The sequence below is a fragment of the Hevea brasiliensis genome, chromosome 11, assembly GCF_030052815.1.
Source record: "Hevea brasiliensis isolate MT/VB/25A 57/8 chromosome 11, ASM3005281v1, whole genome shotgun sequence".
In the NCBI taxonomy this organism is placed as follows: domain Eukaryota; kingdom Viridiplantae; phylum Streptophyta; class Magnoliopsida; order Malpighiales; family Euphorbiaceae; genus Hevea; species Hevea brasiliensis.
This window is the reverse complement of record NC_079503.1, coordinates 16716800-16731632: the sequence shown is the minus strand read 5'-3', so window position 1 is coordinate 16731632 and position 14833 is coordinate 16716800. Positions and strand designations below refer to the sequence as shown.

Genomic DNA, 14833 nt, shown 5'->3' with positions numbered 1-14833 from the left:
TTACACCTTGCTAATACACACAAGGTATTCTATTCTCACTAAGCTCTAAGTAAAACGTCTGTCGTTTTGCAAAAACCATTCCAAATTCCATACCGAAGACTGGATGGTCTCGCTCTATAGGTGTCACCTTTACTTTGCAACTAGTCCGAGACCTCTGGTCTGATGGCAACTCTTACTGTAACTCTAGCTCATGCTAGGGTAACTGAGTCACTAACTCTAGTTACCACCCAACTGTGACCTTTTGATATTCTAGCTCTAGACTCTTAACCAGGAGTTCCCAACTCCTCTGCAGATATAGAACTCTGTTCTGGTATTACTGTACCAAAACAGAGGCCATCCGTAAACACCCTCATTATGGAGCACCACGGGGATGCACGCAGCTCTACATAATAATCTCATGTCGGTACTGTAATCTGCAGCTTACAGAGCAGACATCGAGAACATTGTATAGTTACTATGATACGTCCTGACCAACTAGGTCTCTTAATCTCTTATCTCTCTTGAATCATCTATTATCATAAACTTACTCTGACTGGGTCATCCACTGATGACTGCCAGCAGTGGTATCCTCATCCTTATCTAGGGCAACTGTACTTTCAAGACTCACCTTTATGTACTCGTGCCTTGCACGAAATGGGCACACCATTTAAACCCATACAGATAGAAACATAGCATTTCTTGGAGTACGTATCCTCATGATAGACCTCACATGTCTGCTAACTCTATTTCACATTTCTGTGTACTCCACGAAAATCAAGACACAAATTGAGGCACTTTTATATTTCCCGAGGTATAACGCAGAATCTAGAAACAAAGAATTACAGAAAAGACAAAACAGAATCCTATACTCCGCATGTAACATCCTAACAAGACTCCTTTTTACACTCCCAATTATATTATTTCCCATGAATCTAGAGCCTAAGCTCTGATACCAACTTTGTCACGACCCAACCTATGGGCTGGACCGGCACTAGGACCTGGGCCAGCTTAAAGCCCCCGAGGCCCATAGTAAGCCTAACTATTCCTCAAATCCATAACCAGGCCCACAATTTAGGCCCAATATACACATAAAATAATTTAAATTAAATTGTTATAATTATATTTTGAGCTAACTTAACCCAGAAATTTTCAGAAACTAAAATCAGGGGAGCCCAGCTCAACCCTGTTACCTCATTTACAAACTGTTTAAATTCCATACAAATCTTCATTTATAAATTTCAAAAATTTAAATTAACACAATTTTTAACAAGGTCCACACTATTACTAACACATGCGGAGTTCTAGATTTTAAATTTAGAAAAGATAGTAAAACAATTAAATAATCGACGTTAAACCTGCGAGGAAGAAAACAGGTTGCTCTGTAAAATAACTCCTCCTGTGGCCTAGAAAAATATTGAACAGGAGTGAGCGTTCGACTCAGAGAGTAAAATATCAATTTTAACCATAATCTCTATAGCTATCTAAAGCTAATGCACCATGTAGAGTGAAATGCAACATCGTCATATATTTTCACATCATAACAGCAAAAAGGTAATTTGGAGTAGTCACGCACCCAGTAATATCAATCCTAATATATGGGAGCTGATCCCCTAAACAGCTCTCTTAAATCCAACCTGTGCCAGCGAAGAACTCAAGCCGGACTTTCGCTTAATAAACCAAATCGGGGTCCCAGTGAAGAACTCAAGCCGTGACTACCCCCGAAGGATCGGGTCCCAGCGAAGATCTCAAGCCGTGACTAGCCGTCCTATCCATAGCCAACACCATATCACACGCACGCCAACGCACGCACACTGCTCCAAATTACCACAATAACATCCATGGCACTTTAACAGTTGTGAATGCAACATAAAACGTGCCTAAAGTTTAACTACATAGATATATACATATAAGTGATGCATGGGCATGCTTGAACATATAATAATATCGAAATTACAATTAAAATTAATATTTTACTCACAGTACACCGATGACTATTGTGGCTGCTGAATGCAGAAAAATAGCTGACCTCGATCACCTAATAATTAAATTATAAATTTATTAGTACTAAGTTAAGATAAAACTCTAAAGAGGCAATAGACAGCCTAAATCATGCCGGAAATCCGGCAGAGTTTCCCCTATACCTGAGACCTACCCAACCTGCAAAAAGGCTCAAATAACACTTCTAGATTCTCAATTTCCACAATCACATCTCATCAATATCACATGGCTCCTCCTGGGCCCTCCAAATCAAATAATACTCAAAATCTTAAAAATTACGTTTTAGTCTCTATAATCGACATTTTGCAAAAATCCACTCACACATGCTCTAAAATTCTAAAATTTTGCCCCGCGGTCCTTAATAATATTATAAGGCTATTGCAAAATGAATTGTAATTTTCTAGTCACCCATGAATATTTTATTCAAGAATTTTACTCAATTCCATAAGTTTCCAACAGCCAACATATTCTTAATTCAACCCAATTCAATATTCACATATTTAAACCTCCACCCTCAAGCTTCAACCAATCATATAAAATTTAAATATCTTAATTTCAAATAATCTTATATGCCCATATGCTAAAAATCTAACTAAAATCCATCTATATTTTTCAAAAATATTCTACAATCACTCAAAAATTCAACAAACACCATAGAATATCTCCAAATAATTTTACTTTCATCATATATTTTTCTTAGAATTTTTCTCCAATTTTTCCTGTTTAAGAAACACTGTATTTATGCCCCACAGACAGAGAAATAATGAAAATAGTCTTACCCGAAGTTTATCTGTGTCTCAAAAATTCCAAAAATTTATGAGGAAGCCTTTGGAAGTTGAATCATCTCCATAGCCCACCAGAGCCACCGCTGGAACCACCGCGCACGGTGGCTGGCTATCGGTCGCCGGTGACATTTGCCGGATCTGATCATACCACCATGTTCCTCTCCTCTTCCTCAGTCCATAGGTGGTCTCGGATCGTCGATCTAACGGTCGGATCGTCGTAGATCTGACGAAAAAGCTTGAAAAACCCGAAACTTCTCCCCTCCATATCTCATTCATCCGACCTCCATTTGCTGCGAAATTGGTATCAAAAGAAAGCTCTCGGAACAAGCTTTCCAACGCCACTTGAATCACCTCGATCGGACGTGGGATGAAGCCGGAATCGCCCCGGAAAGCCGCTGCCCATTGTGCGCGCATTTTCTCTCTCTTCTCCCTCTCTTGCCGCCGTTTCTGGTGGTTCTGGCCGTTGCCGGAGGGTCGCCGGCCGGGTGGGGAGCCACTTGGGAAGTCGCCGGTCGGTCATAGGAGAAGGAAGAAGAAGAAGAGAGGGGAGGAGAGGAGAGAAGGGAAAAATGGGGGGGGGGTCCTCCTCTCGTTTTTGAACTTCTTTTTTTTTTTTTTTTCCTGGTTGTTACACTCTCTCTCTCCCAATTTTCTCTCTCTTTTCTTATTTTTTTCATGTACATTTAAAGGCATAAAAGTTTTAAATAGTGAGAGAGAGAGAGAGAGGAGAGGTATGAAGTGAGAGGGAGACATAGTGAGAGAAAGAGGGAGAGAGACAGGAAGAGATGAAAAGAGATGCATGGAAGAGTCAATCTGTCTCTATCTCTCTCCATATCTTTCATTCTGTCTCTCTCTCTCTCTCTCTCTCTCTCTCTCTCTCCTTATTTTTTTCATGTACTTTTAAAATTTTTACACTTTTAACATTTAGAGCTTGAACTTTGCTTTTTTTTTTTTTGTAATTTAGGATATATACTTTTACATTTTTACAATTTAGGAAATGTATTTTCACCTTTTTATACTTAGGTGATAAAATAAATTATGGCATAAAATTTAATAACATGGCACCCATGTATGACATGGCATGCCACATTATCACTGCATCATGCATGGTGCCACGTCAGCGCTATGTCATACACCGTTGGCGATTTGTCCTTGCGATGAAAATAGAGCCAAAGTTCGTATCTTTAATTGAAATAAAACAAAATATATGTCTTCAATACTAAAAAGGTTAAAGTACAAAGTACTAAAGTATACTTTGCTCTTTTTTTATTTATAATATTTTTATTGCAACTTTACAAATGGATATGACATTCATTTTTATTTGCAAATGAATAGCCAGTTTATTTGTAAGGCCATAACAAAAAAATATTTTTTTATTTATAATTTTAATTATAAATTTAGAAATAGAAGATCTATAAATTTTCACTTTATAAATGGAAACACAGTCCATTTTAAAATTCATAACTGGATCTTTTTTTATATATAATATATATATGGCATCTTTGTAAACGAGCATGACACCCATTTCTATTCACAAACAAATAGCTAGTCTATTTATAAGCCTAAACTAAAATTATTTTTTTATAATTTTAATTGCAAATTAAGAAACGGGTGATCTATTTGTTTCTATTTTACAACTAAAAACTTTTTTTTCTTTATAATTTTTTTATTACAACTTCACAAATGGATGTGGCATATGTTTTGTTTATAGTAGCTCATTTGTACTTCCATAACAAAATTATTTTTATTTATAATTTTAATTACAAATTTATAAATAAACGATTTACCTGTTTCTAATTTACCAATAGAAAGTAAGTCATTTTTAAAATTCATAACAGATAGCTTATCCATTTATAAGTCCATAAAAAAATAATTTTTATTTATAGTTTTATTTGTAAATTTAGAGATGGTGGTTCTATTCGTTTCTAATTTATAAATAGACTATCAGTTTGTTTTAAAATCCATAACTTTGTTATTTTCTTTTTAATAAATCATATGGAGCTATATTAATTTTGAAAATGGAATTGCATGTGAACTTTTTTTTTTTACTTTAATTGGACAATTAAACTTTAATTATGTTTCCTTAACGATAGACATAGAAAGAAGGCTGTGATTGCTAAAAAAAAGTTATCCTGGGCTTTAGATGAGCATAAGTAATAGTTGATAGCGTGGTATTATAATGTACAACCATTGTGTTTATGGTAGGGCGCTAAGTCAAAAATACAAAGGAGATTCTGTTGAATTTTCAACATTAATTATTTAAAGGATTTTCTTTTTTATATACTAGAATTTTGAGTTTTAAATATTAAATAGAGGGCAGGTTAGGTGAAGGTTTAAAATATGAAACAGTGTAATCATTTTACTAGTTCATGCATAGCTATGTGGACCCCGATCCTCCTTCTTAGGGGGTGCATAGGCAGGTATTTAAATGTGGTCCAAAATAGATAAATTTTTGTTTTCCTAGTTGTCAATCTTTTTTCTATAGTTTCTCTAGTAATTCCTCTTTTATCTGTTATGTTTGGAGGCACTTTTGGATTTTCTGGCCCTCTAGCTCCTTTTGTGTGTTAATGAAATAATGTCACTGTTGATGACATATCTTTATTTGTTGTTTTAAATATCTTTTGTGCTTAGTGTCTAACTTTATTAGTTCCTTAGGACAAATTCGTTAGTACAATTGTGTGTTATATTTGCTTGGAAATTTTAGAGTTCATATGGATTTTGAGCTCATTTGGCACTATGGTTTTAGGGCCCAAAACTATTTTTAAGAAATGCATAATTTTAGATGATATTAAAAAAAGTAGCTAGAAAAAAAAGTTTTGTTTTTTTGTGTTTTCATTATTAAAACTTATCAAAATTAATTTTAAATCAATTTTTAATACTTTCTAACTAATATATTTAAGAAAGTACTTTTCCCAACTGTAATTTTAGCAGCAATTCCAAATAAACCCTATGTACATAGGAAAGAAAATTTTGGCTAGAAACCAGTATTGTTTTTTGGCATGTCCAATTGCTTTGTTTTCGATGTCTTAATATCTATTGATTTGTTTTTTTTAAAAAAATATAGTTAATTGTTTGTTAGACAGGTACTTATATTTAGTTAGTAGATTGCCTTGAGGAAATTTTATCAATTAGTTCCAAGTTACAATTGCCCTAGTTAGGTAAGTTTGGTGTGACACAATGAATACACACACATACATGCAATTATATATATTAAAATAAACTTCATGAAGCATGAATATGCATCAAACTTTAAGCATTTATTTAAAAACATTTAAAATAGGTTCTACTTCAGACTAATTGACCCAAAAGCTGTTGGTCCAACTAAGAAACTCTAGTGAATTTTCGATAGGATCAAACATTAAAATTGAGTAAACTTGATTAACTAAATGAAACAATCAACTAGAGAATAACATGAAATATCATTTCAAATATGGAATTGTTAAGTGAATAGTAATTGATGCGAATATTAATACTTTGGGATAAGGGTATAACACAGTTTATTCCATTAGATGCAAATATGAAGTTGAACGAAGATGAAGGTTCTCTCTCAGATGCCACAATCTTATCGTGTATTTGTTGGTAGTTTTCTCTATTTAATTATAATAGGCCTAGATATTGCTTTTTTTATTGGATTGATTAGCTGATTTATGCAAATCACCGAGAAAACCCCATATGGAGGCTGCCAGGAGAATTATGAAGTATATTAACACTATAACATATTTAGGTTTATTGACCCAAAAGCTGTTGGTCCGGCTAAGAAACTCTAGTAAATTTTCGATAGGATCAAACATTAAAGTTGAGTAAATTTGATTAACTAAATGAAACAATCAACTAGAGAATAACATGAAATATCATTTCAAATATGGAATTATTAAGTGAATAGTAATTGGTGCGAATATTAATACTTTGAGATAAGGGTATAACACAGTTTATTCCATTAGATGCAAATATGAAGTTGAACGAAGATGAAGGTTCTCTCTTAGATGCCACAATCTTATCGTGTATTTGTTGGTAGTTTTCTCTATTTAATTATAACAGGCCCAGATATTGTTTTTTTTATTGGATTGATTAGCTGATTTATGCAAATCACCAAGAAAACCCCATATGGAGGCTGCCAGGAGAATTATGAAGTATATTAACACTACAACATATTTAGGTTTATTCTATAAGAAAGGAACTAATTCCTTATCAATGTTTTTGTTGATGTTTATCTTGAGGGTGAGTTGGATGATTGAAGGTTTACATCTAGGTTTGTTTTCTTTTATGGCGATACAAGTGTTTCTTAGTGCAGTAGAAAACAAGATTCAGTATCTCTTTCAACCTCTAAGTACAAAACTATTGCTCAAGAGTGTATTTGGTTATGAAGATTTGCTAAAGATGTTAGTCTTCCAATTAACAAACTCGCTCAATTATTTGGAGATAATCAAAGTGCTTTAAAACACACAACAAATCCTATTTATGATGCTAAAACAAAGTACATTGAGTTGGAGCATCATTGTTTTTGTGAAAAGGTGCTTGATGAAACTATAAGTGCAATGGTGTTTTTTTAGCTTTTTTGTTTTTTTTTTCCAAAGTTAATAGTCGATTTCATTAAAAAAAAAATTACAAAACCAGCATACAGGGTAAATACAAACAAGGCTTGGAATAAATAAGTAAAACAAATAAGTAAAAATCCTAGGTCCTAGCAAACTAAAGCCTAGCAAACCCAAACACCTAAAAACCAAATAGAAAGGAGCCTTAAAACCTACATACTATCAACCATATGGTTCGGTCGAGGTTCGGAGTAAAGAAAATGTCAATGATATATTCACCAAGCTACTACCACAAAGTCGATTTGAGTTATTGCGTGCCATGATTGGAGTTATCTCAAAAATTACTTTAAGGGGAGTGTTAAAATATTAGTGTTTTTTGATATTTTCTATGTAATTTATATGACTTTTAATTTATGTATCTGTTAAGTCTAAGAGTCTTTTAATTTATTTAAAAATCTTTTAGCTTTCCAATGGTCCTAAAATGGTTTTTTTTTTTTTTTAAATTAGGTCCTAAAATGTTCTTATTGTGCCTATAAATTGTTTTCTTCTGTTTTTATTTAGATGCATCACAAGAACTGCAGGTTCTAAACTCCATTATAACATATTCGATCTTGGAGATTTCTTTATTATATATTTTTTTCTTCCTTAACTTAGGATCTTGAAGTGTAGAATTAGTCTTTGAATTTTAATACCTAGTGTTCTTACACTATGGACCAGCCAATTTACAAAAAACAAATGGTTATATTTGTGCAAAACATCAAAGCTTCCAAAGAAAAAGGGGATACAAAGGAAACTTGAAGGTGCGACATTCCATTTTGAGAGAACATGAATTTTTCACAAAGAATCTACATATGATTTCATGACAACACAATAAGTGAATCCACCGAAATTATGCAAAACAATTTGTTTTGAGAAGCATATTTTTGTTTAAGTATACTTAAACAAGGAGAATTTCTCATAAGTTGTATAAAAAATATATATATAAAATAAATATCAAGATGAAGCAACTTGCGAGTAGTTGTCAAAAGTTGTTCCAACATGCTGAATGACAAATCCATAGATCTTGCTCTTGAGTTTCTCAATCTTTTCGTCGAGAAATTCATTCCTCTTTGACACCACACGGTCCAACCAATCATTTACTCTCTTCAACTGCGATAATATACCTGCAATGGAGCTGAAGTTGAGGGGCAGTGGTTTACTTCCATCAATTGTACACCCCCCCAATGCCCGAAAACCTGCATTCAGAGAGTCCTCAACAAAATTTACAAACCACATTTGCATCTCAGACTGCAACTTCATCGCAAGTTCTACTGTTTCCTTCATTCCATGGTTCCTTGTCCAAACTCCGACAGTAAGATCAAATGCTGCTGATGAACTAGCTTTTAGAGATTGTCTTTTGGACAAACTCTTTAGCAGAGTGGTTGGAGGATCATTATTCTTGTTGTTCAGCAGGGAAACAATCTCAAGATCAGTAGCTAAAGCAGCTTCAACCCATAGAGAAGCAGATTTTGATTGTTCGGTTGGAATGGCAGCATGATGAGAAGAGTGGCTAGCAGCAACTGATTCAGCAATTGCTGTGTATTTCACAACATCATCATAAACTGAGAAAAATTTACCTATGCTTGGTAAAGGATTCCCAGCCTGCGATACAGAAGACAGTTCTGAAAAAACGCTGCAATAGAAAGAGGGGAAAAAAAATTTAAGCTTACTTGCATCTTCAGTGATGTTATGGATAAATTAATCGTTTAAGTGTCATATCTGATGTTTTGTTAATGTTCTATGCAATTGGGGACCATAACATTAGTTATTTCATTAAACCACATTCACTTGTGTGTGTGTGTGTGTGCGCGCGCGCGCGCGTGAGAGGGAGAGAGAGAGAGAGAGAGAGAGAGAGATGCTCACTAACATACCTTAAACTCCTTATAATAGACTCAGTAGCTATGGCCTCCTCCAATGCTTCAGCTGCAGCTGTAGAAGCAAGAGCCCTCCTTTGCATTGCCTCCTGCATTTCATCAACAGATTAATCAAGAAATGTTATAACTCTGTCTCCCATTTTCTACTTTGACTTCTTTTTGCCTTGACAATGCAGTCATCCTTCCTAAGGTTGCCTTAGTGCAGGTGAATCCCAAAGTGTGTGGTAACTATGAATTGAAGCTATAACAAATTTCTAATTCAGTGTTGGAAGAATTAGTTTCATAAAATACTTCATTCTGACCTTTCCAAGTCTTACAAGGTCTGCAGAGACTGTATCCAATGGAACACTACCATCAGTCCATTTCTTCTCATGTACAGTGAATCCCAGAGCTTCCTTCACTGTCTCATTGCTTGAGGAATCATCATCCTGATTAGGCTGTCGACCATTTGCATCACTTAGACGCCTAGAAAGGGCAGCCTGGAACAGCAAGCAAAAGATTAGATTTCAAAGTTAAAATGTATGGAAAGCATCATCCTAACTCCACACTACAAGGGAAACAGACAATAGAACAAACAGACAATAGAACAGATAATATCAAACAAAACGAAGATGAAGGTAGTTTGAGGAAATGAGAAAATATTTGCATGAGAAAATGTTAGATAATGTCGATTTCAACTTAACAAATACACATTAAAAAACAGAACTATTGGAGTGGACAGTAGAAGCTGCATCTGTGTAATCTTGGCTGAATGTTCTGTTCCAACTGAACTAGAATTCCTTGGTTTTGTTAGCATGATTATAGTGTTTGAAAACCTTATAATCATGATTACAGGGTTTCTAACTACTTAGTGACTAATTTGGAATTATTGAAGAAAGGAATAACTGCAGGTTGGGACTTTTCTGCGCCAAAAACTTGCAAATGACTAAAGCCTAGGAAAGGTACCATTAACGATACGAAGAACATCAGGTCAGTCATAAAATAGTATTGATGGGCATTCCACTACCAAGGGAATAACACTAGAAGGCCACCTGTTTATTCATGAATCTGATCAGTGAATTTTTCTTGAGGCTTAACAAAGCCAAATTGAATCAACCCAATAATGAAAATTTTAGGAACAAAAATTCACAAAGTAGCCACTAGTCAAACAAACAGAAAAAGATGTTAAGAAAAGATAATTATTCCAGAATTTTTCTTTCAAGAGAGGCTTGTTAAAGACATTGCAGCCTCACAACAACCCAGTACACAAAAGAATTTACCTGAGTCCGCAAAATTGCTCGCAGATCTGGTTTCTTCTTCAAATCACCCTTCTCTTTCTGCTCCCCTGGTGTCTCATCCCAGCTCTTCCTACTACTCTTTGCAGACCCAACAAGTGCCTCTGGAACTTTTGAAATACCAGCTACAATTGTTGGAATTTTTTTCTTGCCAGCAGAATCTGCCACAGCAGGCGACACCTTGAATCCTCCTGACAACCTCCTTCCAGGAGAGAGCGAAGCTCTTCGAGCATTAGGAGAGGCCTGCCTCCTACTTGGGGATGGTTGCTTATACCTTGATGGAACTATAATAGCTGGCTCCCTTGCCACCTTCCTATTTTCCTCCCGGGCTGCTACCATGCTCGGAACCACACATTTCGAGGGCGCTGGAGAAGCTGATCTCTTCGTTTTTCCTGCAGGGGAGGGATCCCTTTCCGAAGCAGCCACATTTTTCTTCCCTGCAGACACCGATCTCTTTGCTCCGGCTGGTGAACAAAATCTCAGAGGCACCTTATCTGATCCTTTATTTTCCTCAGAATTGGCGAGGTGTCCAACCATCATGTTATCTCGACCTGCAAGAGGTTGCCTTGTTGTTTTACTGCTCTTTTCAATTTTATTATCACTCTTCACTCCCTTATTTTCATTTAGTGGCACGTCCTCGCATTTCTTGTTCGCCAAATACACCGCAATTGGATCCACGGAGTACTCTGAATCGGCTACAGGTTGAATCACAAACTCTTTCTTTGAAGCCGAAATACTAGCAATGAGCGGTTCTGGGGTCCCCACAAAGGGGTGGCGGCCAGCGATCGGACGGATGCCACAAACCCTAGGGACAGGAGAATCGAATTCAAAGCGTTCAACGTAAACAAATTGGCCAAGCTGGAGGCGATTAGAAAGAATGAGGTCAGTGTCGCGTTCGGAGAGGGAAACGTAGGTGGAGTTGAGAGAATCAGAGAGGTGTACGAAGAAGCCATGGTTAGGCCACAGATCGGATCCAGCGAGTGCAGGGACTATGCCAATGACTTGGAGGAGAGCAAAGCGGTGTTCTCCGGTGACACGGGCAGTGGAGTTCATGGACTGAAGAAGCTTGAGGAGGATTCCTGGAATGAGAGAAGCCATCGAGAGAGAGAGAGAGAGAGAGAGAGAGAGAGAGAGAGAGAGTAGTGTTTTGTTGTATTTTGAGATGCGGAAGAGTAGAGAAATCGAGGAGGAGAAGCGAGTGTTTAGCCGTTACAAATTCAAATTCAGAGGCCCGCTACTATATTAGTTTGACTTGGAGGGACAGCTTACTGCGTTAACTGTTACCTTGTTTATAAGGTGGAAAGACTACTGTTGCGGCCGATGAAGGTAACTGTGGAAATCTGAACAACTTATGGCGTTAGCTATTTGACTCAAAAATTCAAACCTTAATAATATTTTAAACTTTTTTGAATTGAATATATCAATAGAAATTAATTTATGAATTAATTTTGATATTAAAAATCTATTTTTGTGTCTTGTTTGATTCAGGTAAGATACAAAACGGAGAGGGAAGAAAATAAAGAAAGAAAAATATTTTATATTTTTTATCATTTATTTTCTCATTTTGTTTGGGAATGTAAGAAAAATAATAAGAGAAAAGAAAATAAAATTTATTTTTCTTTGTTTGGGAAGAGATAGGAGAGGAAAGAAAATAATATTATTTTTTTAATTTATTATTTTATTTTTAATTTTATAAATTATTTAAAAGTTTAAATGAGAAAATAAGGATGTATAAGTAATTTTTTCCAATCAAGTACACTTTTTTCTTTTAATTAGTTTATTATCTCTTCAAATTGGAGAGAAAATAACAAGAATAAAATAAACATTATTATCCTCTCTCTCTCTTTATTTTCCTTCTATTCCCAAACAAAAAAAAAGTGATAATTTTACTTTATTTTCCATCATTTATTTTCTTTCCTCCCCCCTTTCCACATATCCAAACAGAGACTAAATTTCTAAGATGTGTGAAAATGTTACTTGTTTAGTTATCATTATCTTTTTAACTTGCCAAGAAGCTGAGGACCTAACTTCTTCTCCCTAAAGATGAACCTAAATTAAAGAAGTCGAAAATTATTTCTTCTAACTCTATTATAATTTGTTTGGATCCATGAAAAATAATAAAATGATATTATTTTTCTTTCTATATGCATTCATACAAAGAAAAATTAATTAAATTAAATTCAAGATTTTTTATTATATTTTTTTGATAAAATTTTTTTATTATATTTTATGTATGATTATGTGAGTTAAATTTTTGGACAATATGGAATATCAATTATTTGTATCCAGTAATTAAATCAAATAGTCCTTTGAGGTCTATTTAATTTAGCTGTTAGATATAAATGAAATTGATAACTATTATTTATATCTTAATAGCTTATTTTAATTTATATAGCCTAAGCATTTGATAAAATTACGTCCAGTTGTCCACCTATTACAATTGTAGGTAAAATAACTAATAAAAAAATTTATTATATTATTTTTTATTATTAAATAGATACATAATTATTAATTTATTATATATTATTTATGAGAATTAAAAATATAATCTTATAAAAAATATAATTATCTTTTTTATGCATACATATATTTTTATCGTACAAGAATAAACTTAATAACTAGTTTAATTATTTATAATATGGATAATGATGTATCATATACTAAATTTCAAAACATTTTGCTACTTTGTTCTCATTAAAAATTAATCACTATAAGAAATTAAAAAAATAGCTACCAAAATGACCGATCAAATATACTTAAATTTCTTTGGTAATCAGTAATTACCGACGAAATTTTTTCATTCACAAATACTAGCATAGGTAATTTTTACCGATGAAAAAAAATGTTATCGCTAAATTTATCAACAAATTATTTCGTTTGTAAATTTAAATTTTTTTATAGGTAATTTTGTAAGAGATTTTACTCTTATAAATTACTAACTATTTACCGACAAAAACAAATTCTCGTAGCTAATTTTTATTTAATATTTTTTAATTTAGTTTTTACTTTTTAATTTAATTCAATTTTTAATTTAAATTAACTTTTAAATTTCATTTAATTTAAAATTTAATTTTTAATTTTAATTTAATTTTAAATTTTCAAATTAATTTTTAATTTATTTTAATTTTTTAATTTTTAAATTAACCATTTTAATTTAAATGCAAAATTAATTTATAATTTTTTAAGATTTAATTGACTTAAAAAAAAATTACTAGTGGGGTCCAAAGTAGAGCCCACTTATGTGATTATGCCACAATTGCTCTATGTTGGGGAGTGATTTTTCTTTTATCGACAAACTTACTACCCTCCAATCTATTCACAAACGATGTGAGAATTTGACATTTTTTGTAATTTACCAAAGAATTACCGACTAAATATATTTCATTGATACTTACCGATGAAAAAATTTTCGTAGGTATTTTTTAAAAATTTTATTTTCTATTTTCTTCTTAATATTACCTACGAAAAGTGTTTTGTTGGTAATTACTGACGAAAACAATTCGTAGGTGTAACGATCGGGCTCCAACCACTAGAGGAATTGTCCGTTTTGGCAATAAGCCTCACGGTTTTGTCCCATAGGTGGAATGGAGAACTTCCCAGGAGGTCACCCATCCTAGGATTTCTCTCAAGTAAGCATGCTTAACCCTAGAGTTTTTCCAACTCTCCAGGCCATTCCACCAAAATGCGCCTCTAGTGATTAGTTCTCCCATTTTATATATCATTACTTTTTGAACCCAAGACCATCTCCGTGCTTTGCCGATGTGGGATTTGCCTAAAGAACCTTTCTCCTCCCCTTTCGGGACTCAGCGTCCTCACTGAGGTTTGCCCTACCATCGCTAAGAGGACACGCGAGTGGCTCTGATACCAAATTGTAACGGTCAGGCTCCAACCACTAGAGGAAGTGTCCGCTTTGGCCATAACCCTCACGATTTTGTCCCATAGGTGGAATGGAGAACTTTCCAGGAAGTCACCCATCCTAGGATTTCTTTCAAGCGAGCACGCTTAACCCTGGAGTTCTTCCAACTCTGCAGGCCATTCCACCAAAAGGCGCCTCTAGTGATTAGTTCTCCCATTTTATATATCATTACTTTTTAAACCCAAGACCATCTCCGTACTTTGCCGATGTGGGATTTGCCTAAAAGACCTTTAATTGTAACGGTCAGGCTCCAACCACTAGAGAAATTGTCCGCTTTGACCATAAGCCTCACGATTTTGTCCCATAGGTGGAATGGAGAACTTCCTAGGAGGTCACCCATCCTAGGATTTCTCTCAAGCGAGCACACTTAACCCTGGAGTTCTTCCAACTCTCCAGGCCATTCCACCAAAAGGCGCCTCTAGTGATTAGTTCTCTC

The 14833-nt window shown here is 34.4% G+C and overlaps 1 protein-coding gene and 1 long non-coding RNA gene across 2 annotated transcripts; both read right to left on the bottom strand.

The window, feature by feature from the left end:
• Positions 1 to 1143: 1143 nt before the first annotated feature.
• LOC131170425 (uncharacterized) lies at positions 1144 to 3076 on the bottom strand. The gene is made up of 3 exons (XR_009141175.1): positions 2757 to 3076; positions 1958 to 2014; positions 1144 to 1382 (listed from the first exon to the last, which is right to left on the bottom strand). It is a non-coding gene; the product is annotated as an uncharacterized LOC131170425 (long non-coding RNA).
• Positions 3077 to 8076: 5000 nt separating this feature from the next.
• LOC110666228 (uncharacterized) lies at positions 8077 to 11831 on the bottom strand. The gene is made up of 4 exons (XM_021826641.2): positions 10467 to 11831; positions 9510 to 9686; positions 9205 to 9296; positions 8077 to 8966 (listed from the first exon to the last, which is right to left on the bottom strand). The coding sequence occupies exons 1-4, from the start codon at positions 11577 to 11579 to the stop codon at positions 8288 to 8290; spliced, it is 2061 nt and encodes a 686-aa protein (XP_021682333.2). The 5' UTR covers positions 11580 to 11831; the 3' UTR covers positions 8077 to 8287.
• Between the last annotated feature and the right edge of the window lie 3002 nt (positions 11832 to 14833).